This window comes from Strix uralensis, chromosome 17 (genome assembly GCF_047716275.1).
Source record: "Strix uralensis isolate ZFMK-TIS-50842 chromosome 17, bStrUra1, whole genome shotgun sequence".
NCBI lineage: Eukaryota > Metazoa > Chordata > Aves > Strigiformes > Strigidae > Strix > Strix uralensis.
The window spans coordinates 7,696,720-7,722,015 of record NC_133988.1 but is presented as its reverse complement, the minus strand read 5'-3'; the positions used below and the strand labels follow the sequence as shown (position 1 = coordinate 7,722,015).

The following is a 25,296-nucleotide window of genomic DNA, read 5'->3' as shown; positions in this document are numbered from 1 at the left end:
GTTACTGCTATATGCAATAAAGACCTTAGTCTACAGTAAATCAGTTTTGGGCAACCAATGCTGTAATTTGGTAGGATAACAGAGATAAAGTAAGAAAAGGGTTCATTTTTTAGAGAGAATAACTATTTCCTTCTATGGTAGTGAAAAACATTCCTCCTTCCTCCCCCCATTTCTGCACAGTCCAAGGCTAGATTGAAACCACCGGAAGAACAGTCAAACAGGAAATTAGTATTGTTTTGCAGAGAAGGCATACCTTACATAGGTAAAAGACTAATTTTCCAAGTATTAATTGTTAAGACAAAAAAATATTTAGGTCATTAGAAAAGGAATTATAAAACATACCTCTGCAACTTCAGCTACAACTGCATCTAAGGTCTTTAGCAGAGAATCCCCAACGATCTGTTTCACCTACAGAGGAAAAAAAAAAAAATAAAGAAGGAAAGCATGTTTCCTGCTGATGACTCTAGATAGGAAGACAATACAATTTTGCTCGTGCACAGAAAACACAAGCCACTTGACCGCAAAATGTCAGATGAAATTAAGGCTACAAGAATTTCTGGCTGCAACAAGAACAAATACATTTGAGCCTGTGTGTGATGTTCCAAAATAGTTGGTGTAGGAAGCAGAAAGGACCAGTAGTTTCTGTCACTTGCATGAATTCCCAGCAACTAAACACTTCTAGAAAAGGGTCTCATTCTCACAGCAAAAAACAATCTTCAATTTCAGCAACTACAAGTATGTAAATTAGCTCAGATTAAGTGGTCTGCAAGAGTCAAAACAGGAAGAAGACGACGTATATGTTTTTTTGATTTTTCCAAACTCTTCATGGTTCATATGAGAGCTTTTTAGCAATGCTACTGAAGCATGAAGTTAAATGCCATAAAAATAACATTACACAAAGCTTGAGAGACAAACACTGCCTTTTAATTTGCAATTCTAAAAACTTAAACTGCATCTACCTCTAGCATGAATATCTAGAATGCAATCTCACTGCAGTCTTCATAAGAACCCATCACATACCATGTTCAATAGCTGGCGGAGCATTTCCAGTGGGATGTTAAACTCTTTATTGTTAATGCCATTGAAGAGAGGAGAAACTGAAAAGCTGGAGCTGATTGTACAGAAGTAATAATCAGGATCCAGTGCACTCCCATCAGGAAGATACGAACCTCATCAGAAGAAAAAAAAAAATGAAATAAAAGTTTAGGGAGAGAGAGGATATATAAACTTTGTTTAATGATAATGTTTAGTTACTAATACAGAGTTATTTTCAACACAGGTAGTCTTCAACTTTTGCAAGCTATCAAGAGGTGTATTTCAGATAATCTACTGTAAATCAAGACAGGAAACTATGATGAAAAAACGCATTTGTTCATTAGAAGTTTACAATCACAATGGAAGAACTAATTTCAATGACTTGTGCTCATGCCAGAGACACTCCTGACTAGAAGTCTTCCCATACTACTGATGTACATTTACCTAAAAACATCTGTAAGTGCCACTTTGCTCAAAAGCATAGAGGTACAAAGAACAGGTTAAGTCAAAACTATTTTTCAAGGTTTTCCCCTATATTAGATCAAATGAACACGTGGCACAGCTTTCATCTTAGAAGAGGCACCAATCCACTACTGCAATTTGAAGGTAAAAAGAGAAATCAAATTATTTTTCAGATTCAAGTATTCTATTACATAAACAACTTGCTAAGCATACTGCTTTTGGCACTGTTTCCACTTTAGAAATTACATAGCTACCTCTTTAAAGTTCTCAGCTGCCTGCGCTAAAGTAATGTTCTTGTGATTAATAGGCTTTCAAGTGACCCTATTTATTGACAACAACTATAAAAAAAAAAAGTTTTCAGCCTTTTTTCCCTAAACCATTAGCCTTGGCCAGAATAAAAAGAAGGCCATTACTCATCTTCTTCAGAAAATAATCACAAACTATATTATTCGAAATAATACAAGGGCTGCCTGTATCTGAAATATCTGGTAGAAGTTAGTATTGAAAACAAATTCCCGATTAGAATAATCATAACTCTGCCAGAGACACAATTAAATTGATTCCAAAATTTTTATAAAGCTGTCCACTATTCACCTACAGTTTTACTTAAGATTATTTTTGTTCTACTACTACAGCCTCTCTCTAATCTGCAGCCCTTTTTTTTTTTTTTAATTCAGAACATGAAGACCATAAAATTGAAGAAGTATAGGTTGGTTCAACAGGGTAGACGGATGACAAACAGGTCTCTTCTTGCTTGGCAATTTAAGAATGGTATTTGAATTACCCTGCAATTCCATGGTATGATTGAGGAAGACAAATTCCTCTACAAATAGTAACAAGAAAGAAAAAGAAAAGTAAAGTAACGTGGAAGAAAGTCATTTAAGCCAGGGCTCTGGAGAGGAGAATGACCCAGAAACAGAGAATGCCCAAACTGTCAAAAACCTCAAACAGTCAGACAAAACCAGAGACACCAGAACACCTCAGATGCAGAGCCAGTTCTCCATTCATGAAAGTTTATTTTTAAGCCCGTCTTTGACATAGAACTCACAACTAGAGCTCTACCAAAACCCAGTGGCTAAGAGTTTGTATATTAACTCACGCAGATTTTTAATATTTCTGCCTTTTATGATACAGTAATTAACATACATTTCAGTGTCTCCTTTATTATTTCTCACTTCAGCAAATTACTAGATCTTACCAAACAACCCACATCATATTTACTTCAAGTGGAACAGTTGTTTTAGATTTATACAATGTGCCACAAAGGTCCCAAAATTCCAGACCCTAGTCCAACAATTTAGTTGTCTAGTGAAACATAACATTAACACTTGTTCCTCAAAGTTCCTCAGCCTAATCTCCTGAAATATTTTTGGCTTAGTTGAATTAAGCTCTTCAGTACTAGGCACAGCCTAGCAGTCAGGAAATCATGTCTCTCTCAGAAGCCTGCCAGAAACAACTGAGCCTGGAAACCACTGCTGTTAATAATAACTTTCTACTGTCTTTATACCCCCAAATTTTTCAGAATCCTAGCAGGTATGTGCCAGAGAATTACTATAAGAATTTGAGAGGGCAGAAAAAGGGGTCAAAGGATTTTGGTTTTCAATTTCCCATAAATAGTCACAAAACTCCCAAATTACAAACTGTTCCTTTGCAAAATAATTTACCTTCAAAGTAATGAATTGCAGATCCTCCAGGAGAGCTGGGAGGAGGAATTCCACGTTCAGGACTAACCTGAAACATCACACAAAAAACATAATTTAAAAACTTTATAAAACATTAAAAATTTTTTCAGAGAATGGTTCATGCACTTTATAATGAAACACAGCTTCAAGTAAAACTAAGAGGAACCACATATTGCTGGGCCTAACAATTTCAACCCAAAATGGGAAGTTAAAAAAGCTAGTTCAGTGCTTTTGACTAAAGGGAAGAATTCAAAATGATGACTCCTATATACTGTATGCAACGATGCTAATCTGTGTTTCAAAACTAGCATCTACATCCATTCTTCCCCTAAGACAATAAACAACCACAGCTCCTGGTGAAACCAGAGAGCTCATCTATCCTCAGTACTTCTGACAACTTTAGTCATTAAGTGTCAGCTTCCCAAATTCTCAGATACACATTACAATGTTTTCTCATGAGAATAACACAACAAATAGGATTTGCCAGTTGTTCCATGTGAAGACTTATTAGTACAGTTGTTAGTTTAATTGCCACTGATTTTTCTGTAGCTCAGAAACTACAAAATTATTTTGAAACCCAGTTACAAAACCAAAATAAAGATCTCTGTATACGGTCACACAATGTGTTAAGAGACTGCATATCCAGCCTTAATGATGTCTTAACTCCACCAAGACCACAAAATCATCTAAGCACTGACTTCAACATAGAGGAAGTCATACAAACCTGTGAGATGCTAGATACGCTGCTAGCCTTTCTCTTTAGTGTTCCTTCCTGGCAAACAGTGAGTAGAGAACTGGGAAGAATTGATCTGAAATCATTAAAGGATCGTCGGCGAATTCCTTCAAGCTCTTCTGGAACTCTCAGGGAATGTGGGGGAATTTTTGGAAAAAGCTTTGAAAGGAGAGCCTCCTCTGAATTGCTGTAGCGACCAAAGGCTCGAGAAATTCCTATCAGGCAGGGGACTGCATACTTGCATAAATATTCTGGAAAAGAAAAACACATACAACAGTATATCAGCAGTAATTTAGAACTTCCTCTTCATGGTCTTGCTACCACTTCACTAAACTGTTTTAGCCTCATGTGCTTTACAAAGATTTATTTGTGCAAGTAAAGGAAAAACTATGAAGGTATCACAAATTAATACACTTCTGCATCTGTATTTACCATTCAGCAACAAACAGAATAAATATGTGCTAGGGGAAGTTGAAAGAAAAAGCTACTCACTTTTCAGGAGTGATCCTGATAATTAGAACACACGGGAGAAGTTCAGAGAACAGGAGTTACAAATATAGTAATAATTTTAATCCTACCTTTATCATGCATTTGCGGGGTCTGGCACATTCCCAACAGGAACTGCATTACTTGTAGAATTGCATCCAAAATCTAAAGTAATCAAGACAGACATACAAAAATATCTTTTGGCAAAGAGGTATCATTATCTTATACTGGATCACTATACAAATGAAACTTGCAAATATTAATGTAAGCACCTCTGTAAACAAGATTTTTTTAATGCTGAGTGCCCTCACTCAACTTATGGAGCTTCTTTTGTAAAGTCTGCAGTTAGGTGGTAGGTACTAGCAGAATAAAACTGCAGCAGTCCTAATCTCAGTGTCAAAACTTGAATTCTAAAACACTGGGCTCAGCGACTGACATCCTTTGACACCCACAAGTAACAGCAGACTTACAAATATCTTCCAGATACTTGACTATTAAGACAAGCAAAATAATGCAACAGTACACATGTTAAAGCGATCGATCCCTTTGCAAGAAAGAAGCAGCTGTGGTGTACTCTAGGTATTTGTCAGTATTGCAGCATTGGAGAATTGGGTACTACATTAGCACAAACTTAAACTCTACCTGCTCTCTGAGAGATGCATCCCTGTAAGCAACGTCAGATAACAACGTTACCAAGCAGAAGCTGAAGTTTTCTGCCACTGGAAGTAAGCCTGCAAAGTAACGGACAGAAAATAAACCACTTAAGCACTGTTACAGAGAATCAACATACAAAGAGCAAATAATAATAAGGCAAGAAGACATAAGTGAATCCCATGTCATACAGTTCTGAGATTAATATAAATATAAATTAAAATGTAGTGTTACATACAAAATTTAGAAGTATATTCTAACCATCATAATTTCAGCATGAAATGTTAAAAGAATAACTTTAATAATTAAACACTTTTCCAGGCTTTCAAGCAGTTGAAAAAAATATGACATTTTATAATATCCTTTGTGAAAACATATTCTTAAATTAATTTTAAGAGATATTAAGGGAACAAGAAATGAAGTGGTTTAAATAGCAACCAAGCATCAAAGCTAAAAGTAGAGCATACAGATCTTGGGTTCCACTCTCTTGCTCTAACCACTACACAATCTTCTCCAATTTAGTAACAAAATATATTGAGCGCAGAATTATTTGAAAAGTGCAATTTATCAGAAAGCAGTCAAGCAAGAAAGCTGGGAGCTATTCAACTTCCTCTTCGCTTCTAAAGAAAATCAATATTAAAAGCTGTCGAGTCAGTATCTAAGAACCTAGCCGGACCTATCATCTCCCCTTGTATCATGTCCTGAATGACCTTTGTTATTTCTATTTCCTGGCTGGCATTCCATGAGAATGATCAAAAAACCCAGACATCACCTCTGCCTTTCCGTGCATTGCTTTCTTCTATCCATTGGACTTTGGGAAGACCCTTCAGAAGCCGGAGGAGGTAAGGAACCACATTATCTTTGTGCTAAAAAGGAAGATACTGTATTTAAAATGGATAAGAAAAGCTGAACTGTACAGTCTCAAGATAGTTTAGAGATATGGGAAGACTACACTAACCACACACAGAACTTGCTTCTAATGATCACTCCAAATTACTTCTGGAATATTGCAAAATTGATTTCAACACAGGCAAATGAAAGTAAACCAGTTCAGTGCTATAAATCCAATCCTTTCATTCTAGGCAACAGTTCATTCTCCACAGAAGTTGGAGAAAAATGTTCCAGAACAGTAATTGACCCCAAACAATTTACTAGTTTACAGCAAGGTCACAAAATAATTTTAAGGCATCCAGAAATTCAGGGCCAGTCCCAATTCAGTACATGTGATCCATCCCACTGCCTTATGCAAGTTACTTAACACATTTGTGTTAACACTTCAACTCCCTAATCTGCAAATCAAAGGATAGCATGTTCCTTCCTCATAGAGTTGGATTTATTAATACTAACCACTGGCTTTAAAAACATCATTAAAATGCTAAGAAATGTGAAAACAGCTACCTTATTTAAACTTCATACTACAAAAAACACAAAAAGGATAACGTTAAAATACGCATGTAAGCTGTATCATAATAAATACATACTAAATAGGAGGAAACTCAGGCCTGATGCAAGCCTATTAAAGGATTTAAAGTGACGTCTAATGACTTTGGACAAAACAATACCATGTCCAGAGTTCAAAGGGAAGAGAACCAGCTTGTCATAAACAGGCTGAGAGATACAAAAGGGATGTTCGTATACAATGTGGCCTATGTGCACTGTTTGCTTTTTTTATCCCAGCTAGTGCCAAGCATGAAAAGGCCTATTACAAACCTGATGTTCAGGAGTATGTTGGAACATACCTGTCCTTCAGAAGCATGTGGGGAAGAACACCCAACAACACATATGGCTTGAGCAAATCCTCCTGAATAGCCTTTCCTTTCTCTCCTTAAGCTATGATGACCAAAAACCACGACAGCAGTTTGGCTATAGCAGTGCCATGACAGCTATCATGCCCATCAGTACTGTCCTTGTTTCCTTGTGCTCTCCTGCCTGCATCCATTATATTTGATCTTTTTATTTATTTTTATAAAGAGTAAATACCAAATTTTCATTCATTGAACAACTAAACTGGAATTAATCCAAAATCTTTCAAGTTAAATAGAGTTAGCCTAAGGTGGAAAAATACCTGAAGGTCAGATTCAATTAGAAAGATTCCTAAAGCAATAACAGCATCTCTGCGACGTTCATCTAACTGGAAAATCCCATGAAAATCCACTGGACACATACAGAGCAGTTTTTGTACCTGAAAAACAGCAGAGGGAAAGAACAGTGGAACAAGACCCAAAGTGTCAAAACAATCCAAGGGAACGGAACAAGATGCAAAGTGTCAAAACAATCCAAGGGAACAACAGCACGTGTGTTAAAACTGCCTTTCAAAAAATCCACCAGCAGACCTCAGGAAAGCAATGCAAATAGCTCCCAGCTTCTCTCCTAAGGAGCAGAGCTAGCCTCATGTCCATGCCCTAAAGCACGCCAAGCAACAGGCCTGGGTAGCACTAGCACAATTGCAAATATTTTCACAGCAGAGAAACAGCTGACAGGCTGCGGTTTTCAAGACTCATTCAGACCTCCCATGCCTGAAGTAGACAGTAGTCTTTCCATTTTCTGGAAGACAGATGGCCACATTACCCTCCTTTAGTCATCAATGTTAACGAGACCATCTAGGGGCTAGGAAAGAGTGATGAATGACAGAAACCAGAAAAAGACAGAAGAATCTCAAGTAGATGTCAAACATTTTTACCACAACATGGGTTGATTTAAAAGTTTTTTTCAACATTGATCAAGCTGTTTGTGTTTCCACATCCGAAGAGAATTACTGCAACTTTTCAAAGCATCACATGCACAGAGCTCATTCCTGCATCCCTGGTACAACAAAGCCTTCCTTCCACTAAGTCATTGGGCATTCTGGATGTGCAAGAAAGATGCAGCAGGCGTACGTATCATATTCACTCTGTCCCTCTAAACAATAACCGGGTGGATGGAGCTTTGGTTACAGCTGCACCAATGCCTTCTTCATATACAGCACTGAACAACAAACTGTCACCTAGCTGAGTACGACTTCTGCTCAAATTCTTTTAACGTAACAGATTAAGTTTCCAGAACTATTATTTTCTCACTACTTACCTACTGCTTCACTCCATACCCACAAACACATATCTAAGGAATATATCAATCTCCCAAATACTTTGTTTTCCTATGGAACTGTTAAGAAAGGGAAAATGCAACAAGCATATTCTATTTTTATAAATCTCCTTGATGTTACATAAAAAGGACTGTCATAATAAAAAACCTATATTTGAATGTCAAGTTACTTCCTATTTAGATAACTCTTTAAATGCCCTGCCTTGAAATTTCTAAACCAAGAACCTATTTCCCTAGAGGATTAGAAGAATACTGGATGCACAGTGGAATTTAAGATTCTGGTTCTTAAACTTCCAGACCTCATAATTACAAGACCTGTAACACAACACAAATAATTCTCTTGCTCAACATAAAATACAGTAGAGGAAATATGAACTTTGGAAAATAACTTCTGATGCATGCTTCCCACATCAGGTTAATATTTGCAATAATGTGAGTAAATAACTTTAGCTAAATATGAACTATTAATAACTTTTAACTCCTACTGTAGTGTCGCAAACTAAAAAGAAAAAAAAGAAATGCCCGGATATTAGTGAGCCAACAGCAAGGCTTAAAAAAATTATTCACAGTTGGCTGTCAGACCAATGGTAGATTTCTAGAACAAGACCAAGAACAGAACCCTGCAACAGCTGGCCAAGAACAACCACTATAGTTTTCATCAGCACAGAGCTGTGCTTTTCAATAATTTAGTCATCTTTCACCACTGCACGAGGCAGTTTAGAAGCTCAATCACTTTGGGCTCAGAGCAGCCAACTCCTGAAACACCAGGCTGTCCATGTCTCCTCCCCGCAGCAGCACACCACTTGGCCATGCCAGCTGCTCCGTGCCAGCAGTGGAGACCCACGCAGGGAACAGCCCAGATGAAGATTCCCCTGTCAGGTTTTACATTCAGTAGAGATTGATCGCAACCTAGTAGATTTTACCTTGAGCTGATTGCATCGCTTGGATTTAACCAGATACGTGGAGTAAAGAGCCCTAATTGGGCTGACACTAACTACACCTACAAGACCACGTTCCACAAACTTCAGGGACACACAGCCACTGTGAGGACCCACGTTCCTCGCAAGGACACTGGGCACTGCTCCAAGGGTGCCGGCTATGGCAGCTGTGCAAACGCTTCCTGCTGTGACAGTATTTTTGGGTCAAGATGGGCCATGCAAACATCCGTAGGCCCAGAGCCGCCACGCACACACGGACACGGCTGGTGTGCTGGAGTCCACTCCCACGGCCACAGGACAGCCCCCACCTGAGGTGGCAGCATCCTCTGGGTGCAGGTGGACACGCCAGGCCCGGCCTCCCACGGACACAGCCACAGCCCCTACGGGACCAGGGTACAAACCCACCCGCGGGCACGGAAACTGGCTCTGACCCGCTTCCCACACGCGTCACAGGTCCCCACGCATGACAGGGCCAAGCGAGGCGTCCCAGACACCCCCCCCTCACACACGGCCGTGAGCCACCACCCTCCCCACCCACGCGACACAAATATTCTCCACAGGAAAGGCTCCCTACCCCCCTGCCACGGCGCCCATGATGCCGACCCTTCCACGCAGACTCCACTCGCGTGACGTACACACACGCAACTCCCACTCCCATGACGCCCCTCCGCAACCCCCCGGCTCCCACGCGTGACGAACCCCAGAGTCCCCACGGACACAGCCCCCACAGACGCGGCCCCCCCACGAGCACTCGCCCAGTCCCGTCCCCCCCCCACGCGTGACGGCCCCTCACCTTCTCCAGCGGCGCCGGGCTCTGCACCGCCAGCGACCGCGCCAGCGACAGCACCGTGTTGAAGTAGAAGCCGCGCGCGGTGCCCCCGCTGCTCCCCCGCCCCGCGCCCGCGGAGGGAGCCGTGGCGGCCGCCGCCGCCGTAGTGGTGGTCGCCGCAGCCGCCGCTGCCGTCGCCGCCGTCGCAGCAGCCGCCGCTGCCGCCGCCACTGCCGCGGCCGCCATATTGCGGGGGAATGCAGGGGTCCGCTCGCCCGCCGGCCAGCCCGCCCCGCCCCGCCCCCTCTCGCGAGACCGCCCCCTCCCACGGGATCTCGGCCCACCAATCACACCGCAAAGATGGCAGCGCCCGCAGCGGCTTCGCTGCCCGCCCCGCCCCTCGCAGCAGCACCGCCCTCTCCGCCGCGCCGCCCGCCCCTCGCCCCGCTCTACAGAAGGGCGCGCCCAGCCCAACCCACGCCCCTTCCGCCGCGGTGGTCCCGCCCAGTAACCGCGTATTACTCCGCGGCAGCCCGCGCGCTCGCCCCGCCCCTGGGGGGGGGTTGTGCGGTGGTTCCGCCCGGCGCGCGGTGCCGGCCTGTGGGCGGAAGGAGCTGGGCCGCGGCCTGAGGCGGGGGCTCGGCAGCGAACGGCGGGGCAGGCCCGGCCCGGCCTCTGAGGAGCGAGGGCTGAGGGCGCCGCCTCCCTGAAGCGCTCACCGCGGACGCTTTCTTCGCGACGCGCTGTCGGTGGCACTATGTCGGCCCTCCCGAAGAGCTACAACCCCTTCGCCGAGGAGGAGGAGGAGGCGGCGGCGTGGCAGCCGGCGAGGGGCAGCGGGGAGGCGAGCGGCGCCGAGCGGCAGCGGTACCTGCAGCAGGAGGTGCTGCGTCGCTCCGCCGCCACCGCCGACAGCACCGCCCGCTCCCTCTCGCTCCTCTACGAGTCCGAGCGGATCGGTGTGGCCGCCTCCGAGGTGGGTCGCGGCCCCGCGGGACAGCGCGGCTCGGGGGAGGGGGGCGAGCCGAGAACGGAGCCTTGTCCTGGGGCGGCTGCGATGTACGGCCCAGGGGCTGCCCTGCGCCTGCCGCCGCCCGCCGGGCGTGTCCGGGGTAAACCTCCTGGGGAATGCGAATGCGTGTCTTGTTTTCTCTTTTCCCCCGAAAGTCTCCCGAAACATCTCTTTTTAGAGTTATTCAGTGTTTCGGAGACAACATATCCCTCTGGGTTATTGCAGGCTGATTTTCTGGGTGGAGGCGGTTTGGTTTTTGAGGGAAAAAAATCACAGGTAGATCCTCTCTGTATAATACTGAGACTAGGACTTGCCTGTGTTTTCATCTGCTTTTAACAACTCTTACTAAGTCTTATCAATGGCATTTATGCCTCTTTTTATCAGACTAAAAAGTTTTCAGCAGTTCTCTTGATGAAACTGCCCTGTTAGTTGTTTGTGATGTGCTCGCTTCATCCTGATTAATCATTTCCTTCATTCTTTTGGCCTTGTTTCAGAATAGAGTTTATACTTAGAGACATCGTAAAGGTCTTGTCCATTGTGTCACCTGCTAATGGGAGGTTTCATTGAGCCTTAGTAACGTGGTTGCCTAAATTAACCCGAGAGAGTTCAGAAGCTGCAGTAGGTGCTTATGCCGAAGAGGGCTCTTGGTAGCACTTCTGCAAACTTGCGGGCTTGTGATTTGTCTCTCTGGAGAAGCAGACATGAGGAATCAAGAATTTAGACTTAACACAGGGCTCGTGGTGAAACTTGAACTGTATGTGTTTGCTGCTCTATGGGGGGGGGGGCAATTTAAACTAGAATTCCCCAAAGTTTAGAGAGAATACGAACACAAGTTCTTTGTTTTGCGCTAGCGTTAGCTGCAGGTAACTTGCCTGCCAGAATTAATCTTGGGATTACTTTGGAATAGTGTTTGTGCTATTGAAATAGAAAATAACTTAGTTGTATATATCAAAATTTCTAAATCCTGCCCTGTTAGTATTAGCTAAAAGATTATTCCTGCGGTATGAAAAAATTCTATTTGTGATTATTTTCTCTGATTATTCTGTTTGTAACATCAGTATTGGGAACATCAGTAATGTGAAAATAGTATCCCTTCCCAATGAAGGTGTCATTCACACCTAAAAATAGTTCTGCTTTCTCATTTTGCTGTCACAAACCTTTGCATTTTCACTACATCACCCATCTGGTGCCATGCTTGTTCCATCAAGAAGAGATGCAAATGTCAACCTGACAAAAGGCCAATACAGAAAATTCCTGGATGCTGTTTGTGGTAGGTGTCAGGAACCTTTGTGGAGTGATGAGGTTTTTATAGCTGGTTAATGCTGTGGCTGACTAGCAGCTCTTAATTAAAATGCCCTGGAGGAAGAGGGGCGGGTGAAAAAGCTATATGCGTTCAGAAATAATCTACGTAGATGGAGGAACTCTGTTGTTTTTCTGTAGAGCGTCTGTTAAATGTTTGATGTTTCAGTTTATCTTGGCTTTACTAGCTTGTCTTTTTCTCTCAATATCTGTTAGGAGCTTGTACGTCAAGGAGAGGCACTGAAGCGCACAGAACAGATGGTAGATAAAATGGACCAGGACTTGAAGACTAGTCAAAGGCACATAAACAGCATTAAGAGTGTTTGGGGGGGCTTGGTAAACTACTTCAAAGCCAAACCTCCAGAGAGCAAGCCAGAGCAGAATGGAACCCCTGAATATTATGCTAACAGTAGGTGAGTAAAATAAACATTTTACTTGGGAATTATCTCCCACAGCATCTCTGAAATGTCACCAGAAAATCGGAACTTAAAAGATCTGATTTTGTCAAGTAAAGTCCTGAGATAGTGTCTAGCTCCCTTTTTCTTTTAACTCTGAGAAAAATATTTTTACTTTTTTATATTTGTAGTGATAAGAATAACTGCGTATTTGTGGGGAATTACTTCAAACAATTACACAAAATTACACAAGTAATTCTTCAGTCTCCTGAATTATTGTGCTTACTTGAGCCTTATCAGGAAATCATGATTTATAGCATTGACATGCTTCCAGTTAAATATTATGTGTATTTCTCTAGCTTCTATTAAAAGCTGAAAATAAAGATTAATTGCAGTTAAATTACGGTGTCTTAACAGTACTTGTCTGTCTTAGCTGAGAAACTTATGTAAAACCTGGTAATGCTGCATGGATTGATTTCCTCCTTCCCTCCTCCCTCCATCCTCCACTAGAGGAAAGGAATATGTTGCCTCCAAGATGGAAGATACAGTTTTAGTTCTGATATCAAAGTTTCCATATGCTATTTTTGCACTAAAGTGACCAGTTCTGCTTTCACTGATGACGAATGCCAGTAGTTCATTTTAAAGGAACGTTCTGGATCAGGTCAAACAAATTTGCTCTTATTGTATAATAATATATTGTTCTTGTTTAACAGATTCAGAATGAGGCCTGTGGCCCATAGGAATGTTTTCTTTTTATTGTCTTTATTACTAGATTAAAAGAAGCAATGATGTCTAGCAAAGAACAAGAGTCAAAATACCAAGAAACTCATCCAAATTTAAGGAAGCTGGATAATTCAGGTTTGTCAACTTTATTTTACACTGAATGTCTATCATCATGGGGCAAACTTGCGCAGTGGTGAAGGCAGAGACCCTTCAGCCTGCCCAACTGCTGACTTATGTAGCTGCCTAACATCTGGAGATTTGTATCCCAACCTTCATGGCTGTGAATTCTAGGGAATTGTTTCGCCTAAAACTCCTTATAGTCATAGTGAAGTCGTGAAACTTTTACTTTGAAACAGATTTCACTTAGCCCTTCCTGTGGGGGATTTATGCTATATCCACTAAAGCCTTTAAAAGCAGCCAATGCTTATATTTGCACAGAGAAGACTATAATCAAGAATCCACACAATGTGCAGGCAACCTTGTCCTGTGTTTGCCAAAATGTTAACTTACACATTCAGAGGTTCTCCTTTTTAACCATCATTTTCAGATATGTTTTCCTTGTTATTTCAAGCACAGACTCCAACCCTTCATACAGAAGTCATTACTTGATATATGCAAGGAAGCGCACAGGGTTTGGTCTTGTTCCCCATTCTCACAATGTGTTAACGTCTGTAGTGACTTTTATGTACAAAATAATTTCCTTTCCTTAAGTGAGGTTCAATTACTTAGTTAAAGAGTGAGAAGGCAGTAGGATATATTTATAGTTGTAGTTCTATAAGTAAAGAAATGCTATTTGGTGACACTAATATCACTTCCACTCCCCATAATATTACAAGTCTGTACAGTAGAGGGCACAAATAACTCTCTGGTGGCTTGACCTGGGGGAACATTTAACTGCTGGTAGAGGTTACCAACCTACCTGCTCTGTTGGGTGGCTGTTTTTTTTCTTTTTTTCTCTCAACTGCCTAGTAGAACTACAAAAGGCATCCCAAAAGAGAATAACTGTAGCTTAATAATGGTTCATCTTGAGGGGTGCCCTATAGATAGTGGTGTTGGGCTACTTTTGATACTCCTGTTAGCAAGTTATGTGATTACATGGCAGCTGTGGTCAGACTAATTTTTAGTAGCCCTTCTAAAACTTTAAAGCCTCTTTTTGCTAGCTTTTTTATTATATAATATTCTGTATTTTATACTCATAGCAGACAATGATTTCAACAAAGCAGATGTAGTTTCTTCGGTGCAAAGGGATTCCTATCCAAAGAACCAACACCTGCGAGCTTACCACCAGAAAATTGATAACAACTTAGGTGAGTGAGAAAATTGAAGCTGTTTGATGTAATACAATTTCCAGTATTTGGTTCTTAAGCCAGAGAAAATTACTAAGTAATTATTGCCAACCAACACTTCTTTGTTTAGTTCACATGTGAAATTTGATAATATAAACCAAAAAAATCATTTGCCTGTATTCTGCATTTCAGAACTATCTGCATGGCCGAATTCAGAGTTTGATTGAAATCTACATTATTTGAATGGTAGAATGCTGTGGGATGTCTGTGGGCCAACTGTTTGCAAATATTAATAACACATATGACTTAGAAATGCATTTCACACAAAACCAGCTGGAAACAAACTGGCTAGGATGCCTGGAATAGTATAAATCTACTGCGGAAACTAATACATGATTGGCATCAATACTTCAACTCTTCTGCAACATGCTTGTGCTTTAGAAATGGTTAGATTTTGAACTGTCCCTGAACAAAGAGACCAGGGGAAAAAGACCCACACTAAAAGCATGAGTCCCCATAGATCATATATTGACAGTAAGAAAAACGCTCTTACCAAATGTGAGTATGCTAACAAATCTCCGTCATTTGAATGAGGAGACGGTGCTGAAGTATCCCAAAACACTTGCATTCAAGATATGAAAATGTTTATTTGATTCATTCTGTAAGTTGACTGGAATATCACTGGGATAACAAGGCTTATCCATCCATTCTGAAAAATCTTATTAAGCAGGCACTAGTGATATTAATAAGGAAATACTGCTTCAAATTGATCAGGTTATACCAGTATGGATATTTACTACCTCTTTTTCTAAAGCTTACCACTTACATCAAAGGATGCATTCAGCTTACCTGATAGTTAGATATTAAAATGTACATCAGTTTGGACCCAAAGAATTTACAACTGCATGCAGCTTCTGAAATAAACATGTTTTGCAGAAAATAGAAGAATCGAAAGGCACTGAATATTTAATTTGTGAATTTGCTGCATTTCTTTTATTACTTCCCCAAACCATTCAGCTGACTTTCTCTTCCTTTGTTCTGCAGCATATATACAAAGTGCCTCTTTGCTTACATGTGTCACTGTTTAGCTGACCTAGAAAGAAGAGATTGGAAAGAAATCAGAAAGGAATAGATCAAAGAGAAATAGTCAAGCATGAGAGTCAGTGGAAGCACATTTCTTCTACTCCAAAGCTGTGCAAAACTTACTATGCTTACAGAAGCATTTATACCAATCAGCCTTGCACTAAAATGGTTTCCTTGTAACCAGATGAGAAAATCTGGAAATGGGATTTTTCCATCTATGTTAAATAACTGACTGCTTAAATCTTCAGTGTATTGCCCACGTCTCTGCATGAAGTTTAAAGAAAAACAATTGAGGCAATGAGCATATTGCATGTACTGAGCTGAGAAACAATGTACCTAATTTTATATAAAATACGTTTTTTGAAAAAAAGTAAACACTGCATTACAGGGTATGTCACTTGCGATCCAGTTCGGTTTTAAGCATTTGTAGTTAACTTGTAATGGAAAAAGGAGGAAGCGATTATTTCTGGTAGAAATGCAGTAGAAGTGTTAAAATACTGGTGCTTCCACTATTGAAGAACACTCAGACTTGCGCAGTTGTAACTAACATTTTCTAACCCGGGGGTTTGGAGAAGAAGGAATCCCGATCATGTCCATTTAAACAACATGCTTTATACTGCTTTGATTCCTTATGGTCCCTCTCTTTGTTGACAGATGAGATGTCTTCTGGGTTGAGTCGTCTGAAAAACCTAGCCCTTGGTCTGCAGACAGAAATAGATGAGCAAGATGATATGCTCGATCGGCTAACAAAAAAAGTAGAGACACTGGACGTCAATATTAAAAGCACTGATAAAAAAGTCCGACAACTTTAAAAGCTTTTAGAAATTTTTTTGTCCAGCGTCAGTTCTTCTTGGATGTCTTAGCTCAACCAATCTCTTAAAAAAATCTTGGACAGTATCTGTTTCTCTTTTTTTCTGCTAAGTTATTGATTTTGTTGTCATTAAAATTGCATAATCTTAAGTGCAGCATAATACCTTAAATTTCTTCTTAATGTACATGGGAAAAGTGCATGTTGAGTAAAATCTCTCAGCACTTGGTAAATGCTTTTGTGCTGGATACCCTGCTCAATTGTATAACTGTGTGTCATGTGCATGGAGGAATTTGCAATCTACAAAGCTTCAGTGTCCTTGGCCTGGGAGCTGTCATGAGAAAAGTAACTGCATTTTGCCTCTGTTTTGGGGAGGGGGCAGGGGGAACAGAATGTGCTTCTTTGTTCAGAACAAATGTTGCTAATTCTGTTTACCTACAGCTATTTTAAATTCTGAAAAAATGCCGATATCCAGCTGTAAAAATAATTCGAAGTGACTGTTCTCTGGCATTTCTGGGGCTTAAGGAACGAACTGTTCTGTGGAAGTTGTAAAATATCAAGGGTGTCATGCAGTAATGATAATATTCTGTGGGTGTTCCCTTTCCGAAGATGACTTCTGCCAAATGGTAGATCCACGACCTGTGGTTTTTATGTTTGGGTCACTAAATGCTATCACCTTTATGGTATTTTCAGTGAAGATCTCTACGGGTATCTTACAGTCTGAGGAAAATGTTGGTTGACAGTGATCCAAAAAGTTTGGATAACAAATGAGGACTTAAACATACGTGCTCTTAAAGATTCTTTTGTAGAACTTGTCAGCATCTGTTTTTTTGTTTTCTGTTCTTCCTCAGCTTATTCAGTTAGGTGGTTATTGGAAAAATAGATTCCATTTTAGAAATGGAGAGTTGGTCTGATACTGCACAAACAGATCATAGGAGATTATTCTTTAACATTTATTTCAAATGTGATTAGGGATTGAGCAGATGCTGCATTTTCCTAGGTAATGTGACTGTTTTTAAGAATTACAATTCTGTTCCAGCTTGAAGACATGACAATGAGAACTTGCTGTCTGTCTTGAAAACAAGTAAGTTATTTTGGTTTGGAGAGACCGAGGGACCTGTGTCAGTATTGCAACGCTCGCTATCACAAATTATAATGAGTGGCTAAGAGGAGATTTATTTTCCTGAGCTGGTGCCACATTATCTTGTGAATTAAAGGATGACCTTGGTGTTCAGGGCTATCAAGCTTGTATCCTTCATGAACATCACATGCACACCCTCCCATTTCCCTTTTTTCAAGGGATTTGTTGCCTTGAGCTCACTTGCTACAAAGCGCACCCAGGTGGTAAGGAGATAAAAGAAATGTTGAGCCTTTCTTGTTTTACTGCATCTTACGAAAGTTCACCTGAACAAAAGTAAATAGCTAAAAAAGCTACAGTTCTTGGACATGGTATTGTGGAAAAAATTATTATTCCTGGGATTACTAGCAAAGTAGAGTTGTGAATTAGATTTAAGGTGAGCCTCTGTTTCACCTTGTGTTACTGATGTCATTGATTTCAGCCTCTAAGAAAATGTGTTTTGCAGGGGCATAAAACTTTGAGCTATTGAGTATGTTTAATTGCTTTTTAATTTTCACTTTGTGTCATTTATGCTCATTTGGAACCATAAAAAACCTTATTAATATCAATGTATCATCTAACTTTTTGGGTGTATACCATGATTAATTCTTACTCTGTTAGAGTATTTATGATATGATTTGATGTCTCAGGATGGTTGATAACATTTATTTAGTAAATGATACAATCATTAGTTTTCAAAATGTTAAGTACCTCAGTGAAAGAAGATTGACATTTTAATTATACCTGGTTTAGTTTCTTATTTGACTTTCTCCTTTTAATAAAAAGGGTGGAAAGACTTGTATTTTTTCCTATCCCAATGCTGGTTAACAGAAACGCTTACACCTTAGAAAGGCTCTTTAAATTCTCTCCAGAACAGAGAATACCAAAAATTGCTGGTAATTTACTCCTTTTAGTGTGAAATCTGCCTTCACCTGAATGCAACTATTTCATAACTAAATTTTTTCCAGAGTAAGACTAGTAACTAGGATGTACACTGAGACTTTCTACATTAAGTTATGGCTAATGGAGGAAAAATGTAGCTGGAAGATCTGGTTGTTATGTGTAAGAAAAGTGGAGCTTGAATCCAGGCCAAATTTTTTGTTGATTTAAGAGTGAAGCATGTAGCCTTTCTGATATAAGCTATTCCTTTTTTTTTTAGTATAAATTATTTCATGAAACAAGCTCAAGTTTTTGGTCAACTGTTTAGTTGTATTAGCCTTATGAAATGTTTACTGCATCCTGGAGATCTCTGATGCCTTCAGAAACACAGGCAGGGAAGGGGAATAAAAAATTAAAACCATGTTTCTGCTTTAAGAACCTCATGATTCAAGCAGCCTAGAAAACCAGGATCTCAGCTGTGTGGAAGTTATACAGAGGTCTAGCTTCTCATCTCTTCTAATGATCCCATTCACTGTCTCAGTAGTATATGTCTTTGCTTAGGCTTTCCTGCTCTATTTATTATTTTTGTTTTAATGGCCTTGTTTTAAAGGATTATTTCCCACATTGGATTTCTTTTGTGGGGGGAAAAAAGATTGTGCATGGGTATAACTGAATTCCTGCTACAAACTGAATTCCTTTTCTCAGCTTTCATACAGATGCTTTATGCTGATAAAGAACTTGACATGAGACAACACTATTTTGTAATAGTGATGAATTTCTTTTTTCTCATTTGAATAACTTTCCATCCTGCAGAAAGGGGGAATTTAAAGGAAAAAAAACCACATGACATTTGCCCTTCCAGGAAATGTCATTTTGCATGTGTTATGAAGGACTTAATTCAATAGCTTTTCTTACTGTTTCCTGAGATAGAGTTTTAATTCTTGGATATTGTTGAAAAACTTACCTTGTGTAAGGTTATAGGACTTTCAGAAGAAATTTAATTTATACTCAACCGCTAACTTGATAAGTTAAATGATTTTGCCTAAATACTCATGTTGGCATAGAAACTGGTGTCCTTGCAGCAAAATAGCTCTGATTTTATTCTTATTGGCTTGAGTAGAAGTTTAATATTGAGGACAGAAGATAGCAAAAAACCCAAATAATTAAGTCATCTCTATAAAAGGTGATTTTCTTCTCAGAGAGCTTGCTAATAAATTTTAGAAGCGGTTTTAAATGCCAGGAAGTCACATACCCTTCCTAACATAAGATATAAGAAGACATACTCTAAAAACAGCAAGGAAAAAAAAGAGGTGGGAATAACCATTATCTGACCACTAGATTCCTAGGTGATTTAATTTTTAAATTTCCTGAGCGTTAGATTACTGTAACATGATGCATAGCTGAATTTTAGTCTGTACTACACAGATTTGTTGCTATGCTGAACTCTGTTGGCCTATGGAAATTGTTGGGACACCGTATGATGTTGGGTTGTTTTTTTAATGTGTGAAATCTATCTGAAATATTTTGCTGCCTAGTAGTTTTTGTAAAGTGATGTCATTTGTTAAATGGTGAAATAGAAAATACTTTCCAACCACTTTGCCTTCTGAACAAACATTTTTGTAGGCATTTTTACAAGCATAACATCATATGGAGGATATGTGTTAATTTTGACTTTGAAATATATGGAGCTTAATTTTCAAAATCACAGGTAGCAATTATTTGTGTCTGTGGCTTTTTTGAATAGTACTTTAATTCTGTGCCACCCAGGTATGACACTTTTTATACAAGTCAAACTGAAATCTTTTAATTAAATGCTAAACTGGACTGTAGTTAGCAATTTAGGAGATTGAACTAAATGAATGTTGAATGATAAGACGGTCAATAAAGGTGCTTATTGTTAATGAAGAGTTTTTGCATTTATTTCCCAAAATTCTTTGACTACAAATTCATTGACACTTCTTTCCTGTGATCTGTTAGAATGCTGGACCTACTTTAGGTTTGTGCCAGAATGGAAATAAGTTTGCAGGTGGTAGGTTTTGATTTCTGAGAATAAAAAGAGGATATTTACATTTCTACTTGACTCTTGAGTAGATTCTTTTAGATCCAGAAAGAGGAATGCAAACAGACATTTATTTTTGTAAAACTTGTGATGATAAAATAATTCAAGATGTTGCTTGAAAAGTAATCTTGCCATAGTGCTTGGTGTTACCAGGAACAATCTAACTGGATGTATGCATGAATAAAGCAGGTGGAGTAGGAGTAAGGCAAAAAAATGTTTACCTGCTTGAAAACTTAAACCAACAGGTATGTAATATTCCTGTGTGGTCCTGGATTTGGTGATGGCAGAAAACTTCAGAATGTCCTGACTTTCAGTTAGGTTCTCCTCTGTATATGAAGGGAAGAACTTGGCTTCTCAAATTTTTTTTGTAGTGGATTTTAATTTTGTTTGATACCATAAAGCAGAGATGCAGAAGTGCTTGTACAAAAGCTCTGAAAAGGGAAAGTCAATATGCTAAAGAGATTGACAGGTTTTTTTTAAAAATCCAGATAACTTTGTTTTGCTGCCTTTGTACTAAGAGTTCTTCAACAAAAGGGAATTGAGAGCTCCTTCCATCTCTGCACTTTATTGTTGCAAATAGAAAAATCAAAATAATGCAAAGAGCACAGTGAAGATGGTAGAGAATGGAGCAGTGCAGTGGATTCTGGATCTCTGCCGGGAATATTATTAGCTTGCTCTGCTTGCATGGAGAATCAGTTTCTGGGTCTTAGAAGAGAGAGTGTCTAACACAAATCTGTTTATGGCTGGTCAGGCATTTCAACCCTTCCATTTTCTCAAGGACTTTCTTGCTTACAGCACAGTCCCTGCCTTTCTGGGGAGTGAGAGAGGGAAGGGGAGGTAAAAGATGCTCATGCATGTAAAAGCAGGAAGAGCAGGTGCTGTTGGAATGAATGATCCTCATGCTTCTGCTTGCCTCTCCCCCTTTTCCCTGCTTCTGAACAGAGGTTTGTTTTTAGGAGGGAGTTCTACAGTTTTCATTTAATTTTAGTAGGTGGTTCGTTGGTTTGTTTTCTTCCAAATAAATGTTACATGTTCCCAAAGTGGGAAAATATGAAGATCTGCATTAGGGCCAGCACTCAAGGCTTGGTAAGGCTCACTTGAAAGAAAGCAGGGAGGTTCCCCCAGAATAAACAGACTGCCAAATCAGGAAGATCCCTGAATGCCAGGCAGGGTTTTCTAAATACAGTGACTTTGGAGCCCTGCCTCAGCTATAAAAAGTCTAGATGGATTGTGACTTTGCTGTTGGTGAGGTAGAACCTTCTAGAAAATGGGCTTCCAGCTCTAGCTGTGGATACTTTTGGGAAAACAATGGATCTCCTTGGCATCTTCATTCTAGATGATCCTTCTTTTTCCTCCACATTAATTGTAAATCTGCTCTTTCTGTTAATGGATAGCAGTCATCTGCCGATGGTGAGCTCTGCCTGCAGATCAGTACTCTGAAAAGCTGCTAGAATTTCTGTCGCTTGGAAGAAGAAACCTTTGCCCTGCTCCAGTGTGTCTCGCAGCCTTCGAGGGTCAGCTAGGACAGCAAGAGTATGAAGTGTGCCACCAAGGCCATGCTCTGTGTATTAACCCTTCAGTGTAGAAAGAAAATGATACAGCTTGGAATGTGTGTGTTGGGTGCTGACAGCCCTAGAGAGTGGGAGACACTGCCCAAAAAAGTTTACAATTTAAGGACAGGCATGTTACATCTGTTGGGAAAAAATATACAGTTTATTTTCCTTTGGTTTGACTCAAACTTTCTTACTGACATGATGTATTTTGTAAAATAGGTCAAGTCTAGGTTCTTCGTTCCTGACTTTTAGTCTTTCCCTACGTTCAAGACATTAATCAGTTTGCTTTGTCTCACTGAACATTTCCTGTGTCTTCACCAGTTTCTTCCTTGTACTTTCACCCTTTAAATTCACTCACTCTCCATCCTATGGGAAAGAAAAAACTAAGGGAAGAGCTTTTCTTCAATAAGCTCTCATCAGTATTAATTTTGCCAGTCTTAATTAAGTTCAAATTAGGTACTAAAATCTGACTCGCTTTGTCCTAAGATTTGAGCCCCAGATTTCTCTTGGAATTACTGTGCCACCCCAGTGTTTGCATCTGATGTTTGTTGGCTAGAGGGTGTTAACTGGCTAGCATGTTTGGGTGCCTTTGAAGAAAAATTCCTGCAGGAATTCCCTTGTGTGAAGCAACTGAAAAGGGTGGAGATGCAGTCTGCTCTTGGCTTCCAGTAAGACCCACAGTAATGTCAGTACTAAGTTACTGCATAAGGACGCTCATAACATCATGTCTTGATAGTTTTTAACTTTACTGCCCTATTTTCACCATTGCCTTGCGTCTGGATTGGCCAATCTGTTTACATCTCTGTCCACTGGTCCTCTTGGATGATGATGACAGGATGTTCCTTTCCTCTCTGAGTGAAGTCTAGGCAGAGAGGCAGCCAAGAAATCCAGCAGTACAATATAAATAGAAAGGTTACAAAATTGTCATGTAAGAAAGCAAAGCTTAAAACTTGATTGCATCCACCTGCCCATGGAGAAAGCTTTGTGAGGGAGGGACAGCATCAGCTTGTATTTTTCCTCCTGGAATAATGCATGCAGGATGACCAGGACTGAATGTCTGAGGACTTGTAATTTGACTTTTGTGGAAAGCCAAGAACCCTTAAAAGGCAGGAATTTGATGGAGACTGAGACAATTCAAGATTCAAAGCTCTGCAGCCTTCTGTCCTGAAAATATTTAGGCTGCTAACCACACTGCAGAGGAGACCTGTGAGTCATTTTATCTGCTTAATCATATGTTGTTGTGTTACAGGCTGTTGACATTTCTGGCATTTATTTTTATTCCCCAAACTGCATGCAGTCATATAGTATAGATAGGAGCTAGCAGCATTTGCGAGTGCTAATCCTCAGTGCCCGCCTTTGGGATTCTCCCCACCTCACCCCATGTGCTTCAGAACGGCAACACAAGCACAGTCAGTGACAACGCAGCCGCCTGTTTTGCTGTGTTGCAAACAGGGGCCACCTCCCACCTCGCCTTCACGTGCTTGTGTTCAGTGGTGACTGAGCCAGATAGAAAATATTTGTTAGAACATACTCTATTGTGATACGGAGAGAAGGATGTTCGTTCTTAAATGACATAGTTGCAATAATTCAGTGATGGGTTAATTTTTATTAGTACATGTTTAGCAAGATCTAATGCACTAAAACTAAGCTGCAACGTTAAGCAAAGTGCAGGTGAGAAAACCCTTGTCAGGGTCCTGTTACCAATGCACCAACCTTATTAAGCCATGGAACAAATCCAGTATGCTACAAACTGGCATTTGTGTCACAGCAAAAGTAGCTCAAAAGCTACTTTTGTTCTCAAAAGACATAAAAATGGCCTTCTAGATGCAGAAGTGATTTAGCTGGTCCGCTTTCTCCCTCTCCTAACTAGGTGGCAGAGTCTTCTCAGTTGAGCAAAAATACCATGGGGAACCTTTGTGCTGAATTACAGCATGAAATATTAAACAGATTCCTCTGCTTTTTATGCACACGCTTCCTCTTAATGCTCACTTGTATCAAGCAGGGGAGTATCATCCCATACCAGCACTGTTTTCAGAAGTCCATATAAGTTGTAGTCTAGCTCCTCTGTCTGATCTTTCATCACTACTGACTTTGGAAAGTTTTTATTTTCCTTAACCATACTCCTCAGCAATTTCATGTGCCATCCAAGCAATGCATTCATTATTGAAATTTGTGTGATTTAATAATTTCCTGGCACAATGATTCCAAAACATGTGGGAGGAAAAATGGAGAAGGATTTTTCCATCTCCAGGTGTTTATTTTTCTGCCTGAATCCTTGCTCTTGACCCTTTTGAATGTTTTTTTGTTGTTGTTGAGCTGCATTTCAACTGCTTGTCCAGCACAGTGTCTGAGAAAGACACTGCGGTCAGACTGTCCTCCTTGCAGCTGCAGGTGGTGGGAAGGAAGCTCATTCTTAGGAATCTGATGTACCACACTGCTCTAGCATTTCTAGCTTTGAATTTCTGGAGCTGTTTTCCTTTCTGCAATTTCCGTAAGCTAAATAAACACTTTTTTTCAATTGCCCGCTTTACTAATCAGTGTTTGAAATGCAATATTGAGGCCTTATTCCCCACTCAAGCTAACATGCACTATGCTGGGTTTACAGTGGCAGCTTGCCAGATGCCTGGGGGCTTCACCTGTGCCTGAGTGAGGTAAGAGGAACAGCACAGCCAAAGCAGCTCTTCACTGTGGGGTACAGCAGCATGTTGCTGGTTTCCATGTATCACTGGACACCAGCAGCTAGTGGCAATGACAGAGCAGTGGGGTTTGGGTGCATTAGAAAGCAAGAAGCTAGAGCCTGAATTCAAGAATGTACCTACCCAAGAAATAGGCATATATTTATGTGGAGTGTCACATTAAAACCATTAAGCTTCCTTATAATTTTGCAGTTAGGCACATGTAGATGTATTGCTGAGTCAGTCTGGCTGTGTTAATGATCTGTGTGGATCTCCAGGGAATGTCTCTGCTTCCCCAGGTGTCTCAGGTGTTAGGGTTATGAAGCCAATTCCTGTAAGAACAATTTTCATTTGGTATTTGAGAGAATCATTAATTCTGACTTACCCTTCCTTGGAGTAGTGATAAGTAATGGAATTAGTTAACATTTGAAGAAATATTTGTTAAGCCTCTACAACCTTGTTACATACGTGCCTGAAAATACTTAAAATGAAGTCTTAAGAAAAGGAAGACAACTTCTGATGACAGTCTCAGATGCTCTGTGGTTTAATTGTTCAGTCATCTGTAGGCTA

General features: G+C 40.3%; 2 protein-coding genes across 4 annotated transcripts in view; one reads left to right on the top strand and one right to left on the bottom strand.

Annotated features, from left to right (window-relative positions):
• Window positions 1–10,083, bottom strand: part of PI4KA (phosphatidylinositol 4-kinase alpha) — a 62,272-nt gene extending 52,189 nt beyond the window's left edge. Inside the window, exons 1-9 of one of the 2 annotated variants that reach the window (XM_074887552.1) lie at window positions 9,862–10,083; window positions 7,115–7,231; window positions 5,822–5,915; window positions 5,041–5,129; window positions 4,491–4,563; window positions 3,904–4,163; window positions 3,162–3,228; window positions 1,021–1,169; window positions 343–408 (exon numbers count right to left, since the gene is read on the bottom strand). In XM_074887552.1, the coding sequence (XP_074743653.1) occupies window positions 343–408; window positions 1,021–1,169; window positions 3,162–3,228; window positions 3,904–4,163; window positions 4,491–4,563; window positions 5,041–5,129; window positions 5,822–5,915; window positions 7,115–7,231; window positions 9,862–10,083 (1,137 nt within the window). The remainder of the gene's footprint in view (window positions 1–342; window positions 409–1,020; window positions 1,170–3,161; window positions 3,229–3,903; window positions 4,164–4,490; window positions 4,564–5,040; window positions 5,130–5,821; window positions 5,916–7,114; window positions 7,232–9,861) is intronic. The other variant, XM_074887553.1, reaches the window with a different exon arrangement.
• Window positions 10,084–10,412: 329 nt separating this feature from the next.
• SNAP29 (synaptosome associated protein 29) lies at window positions 10,413–20,340 on the top strand. Of its 2 annotated transcripts, none has more exons than XM_074887074.1 (5): window positions 10,413–10,813; window positions 12,365–12,561; window positions 13,316–13,401; window positions 14,469–14,573; window positions 16,290–20,340. In XM_074887074.1, exons 1-5 carry the CDS (start codon window positions 10,595–10,597, stop codon window positions 16,445–16,447), a joined length of 765 nt encoding a protein of 254 aa, XP_074743175.1. In that variant the 5' UTR covers window positions 10,413–10,594; the 3' UTR covers window positions 16,448–20,340. The 2 variants fall into 2 exon arrangements, with proteins under 2 accessions (XP_074743175.1, XP_074743174.1); XM_074887073.1 differs by having other exon boundaries at window positions 14,466–14,573.
• The last annotated feature ends 4,956 nt before the right edge of the window (window positions 20,341–25,296 follow it).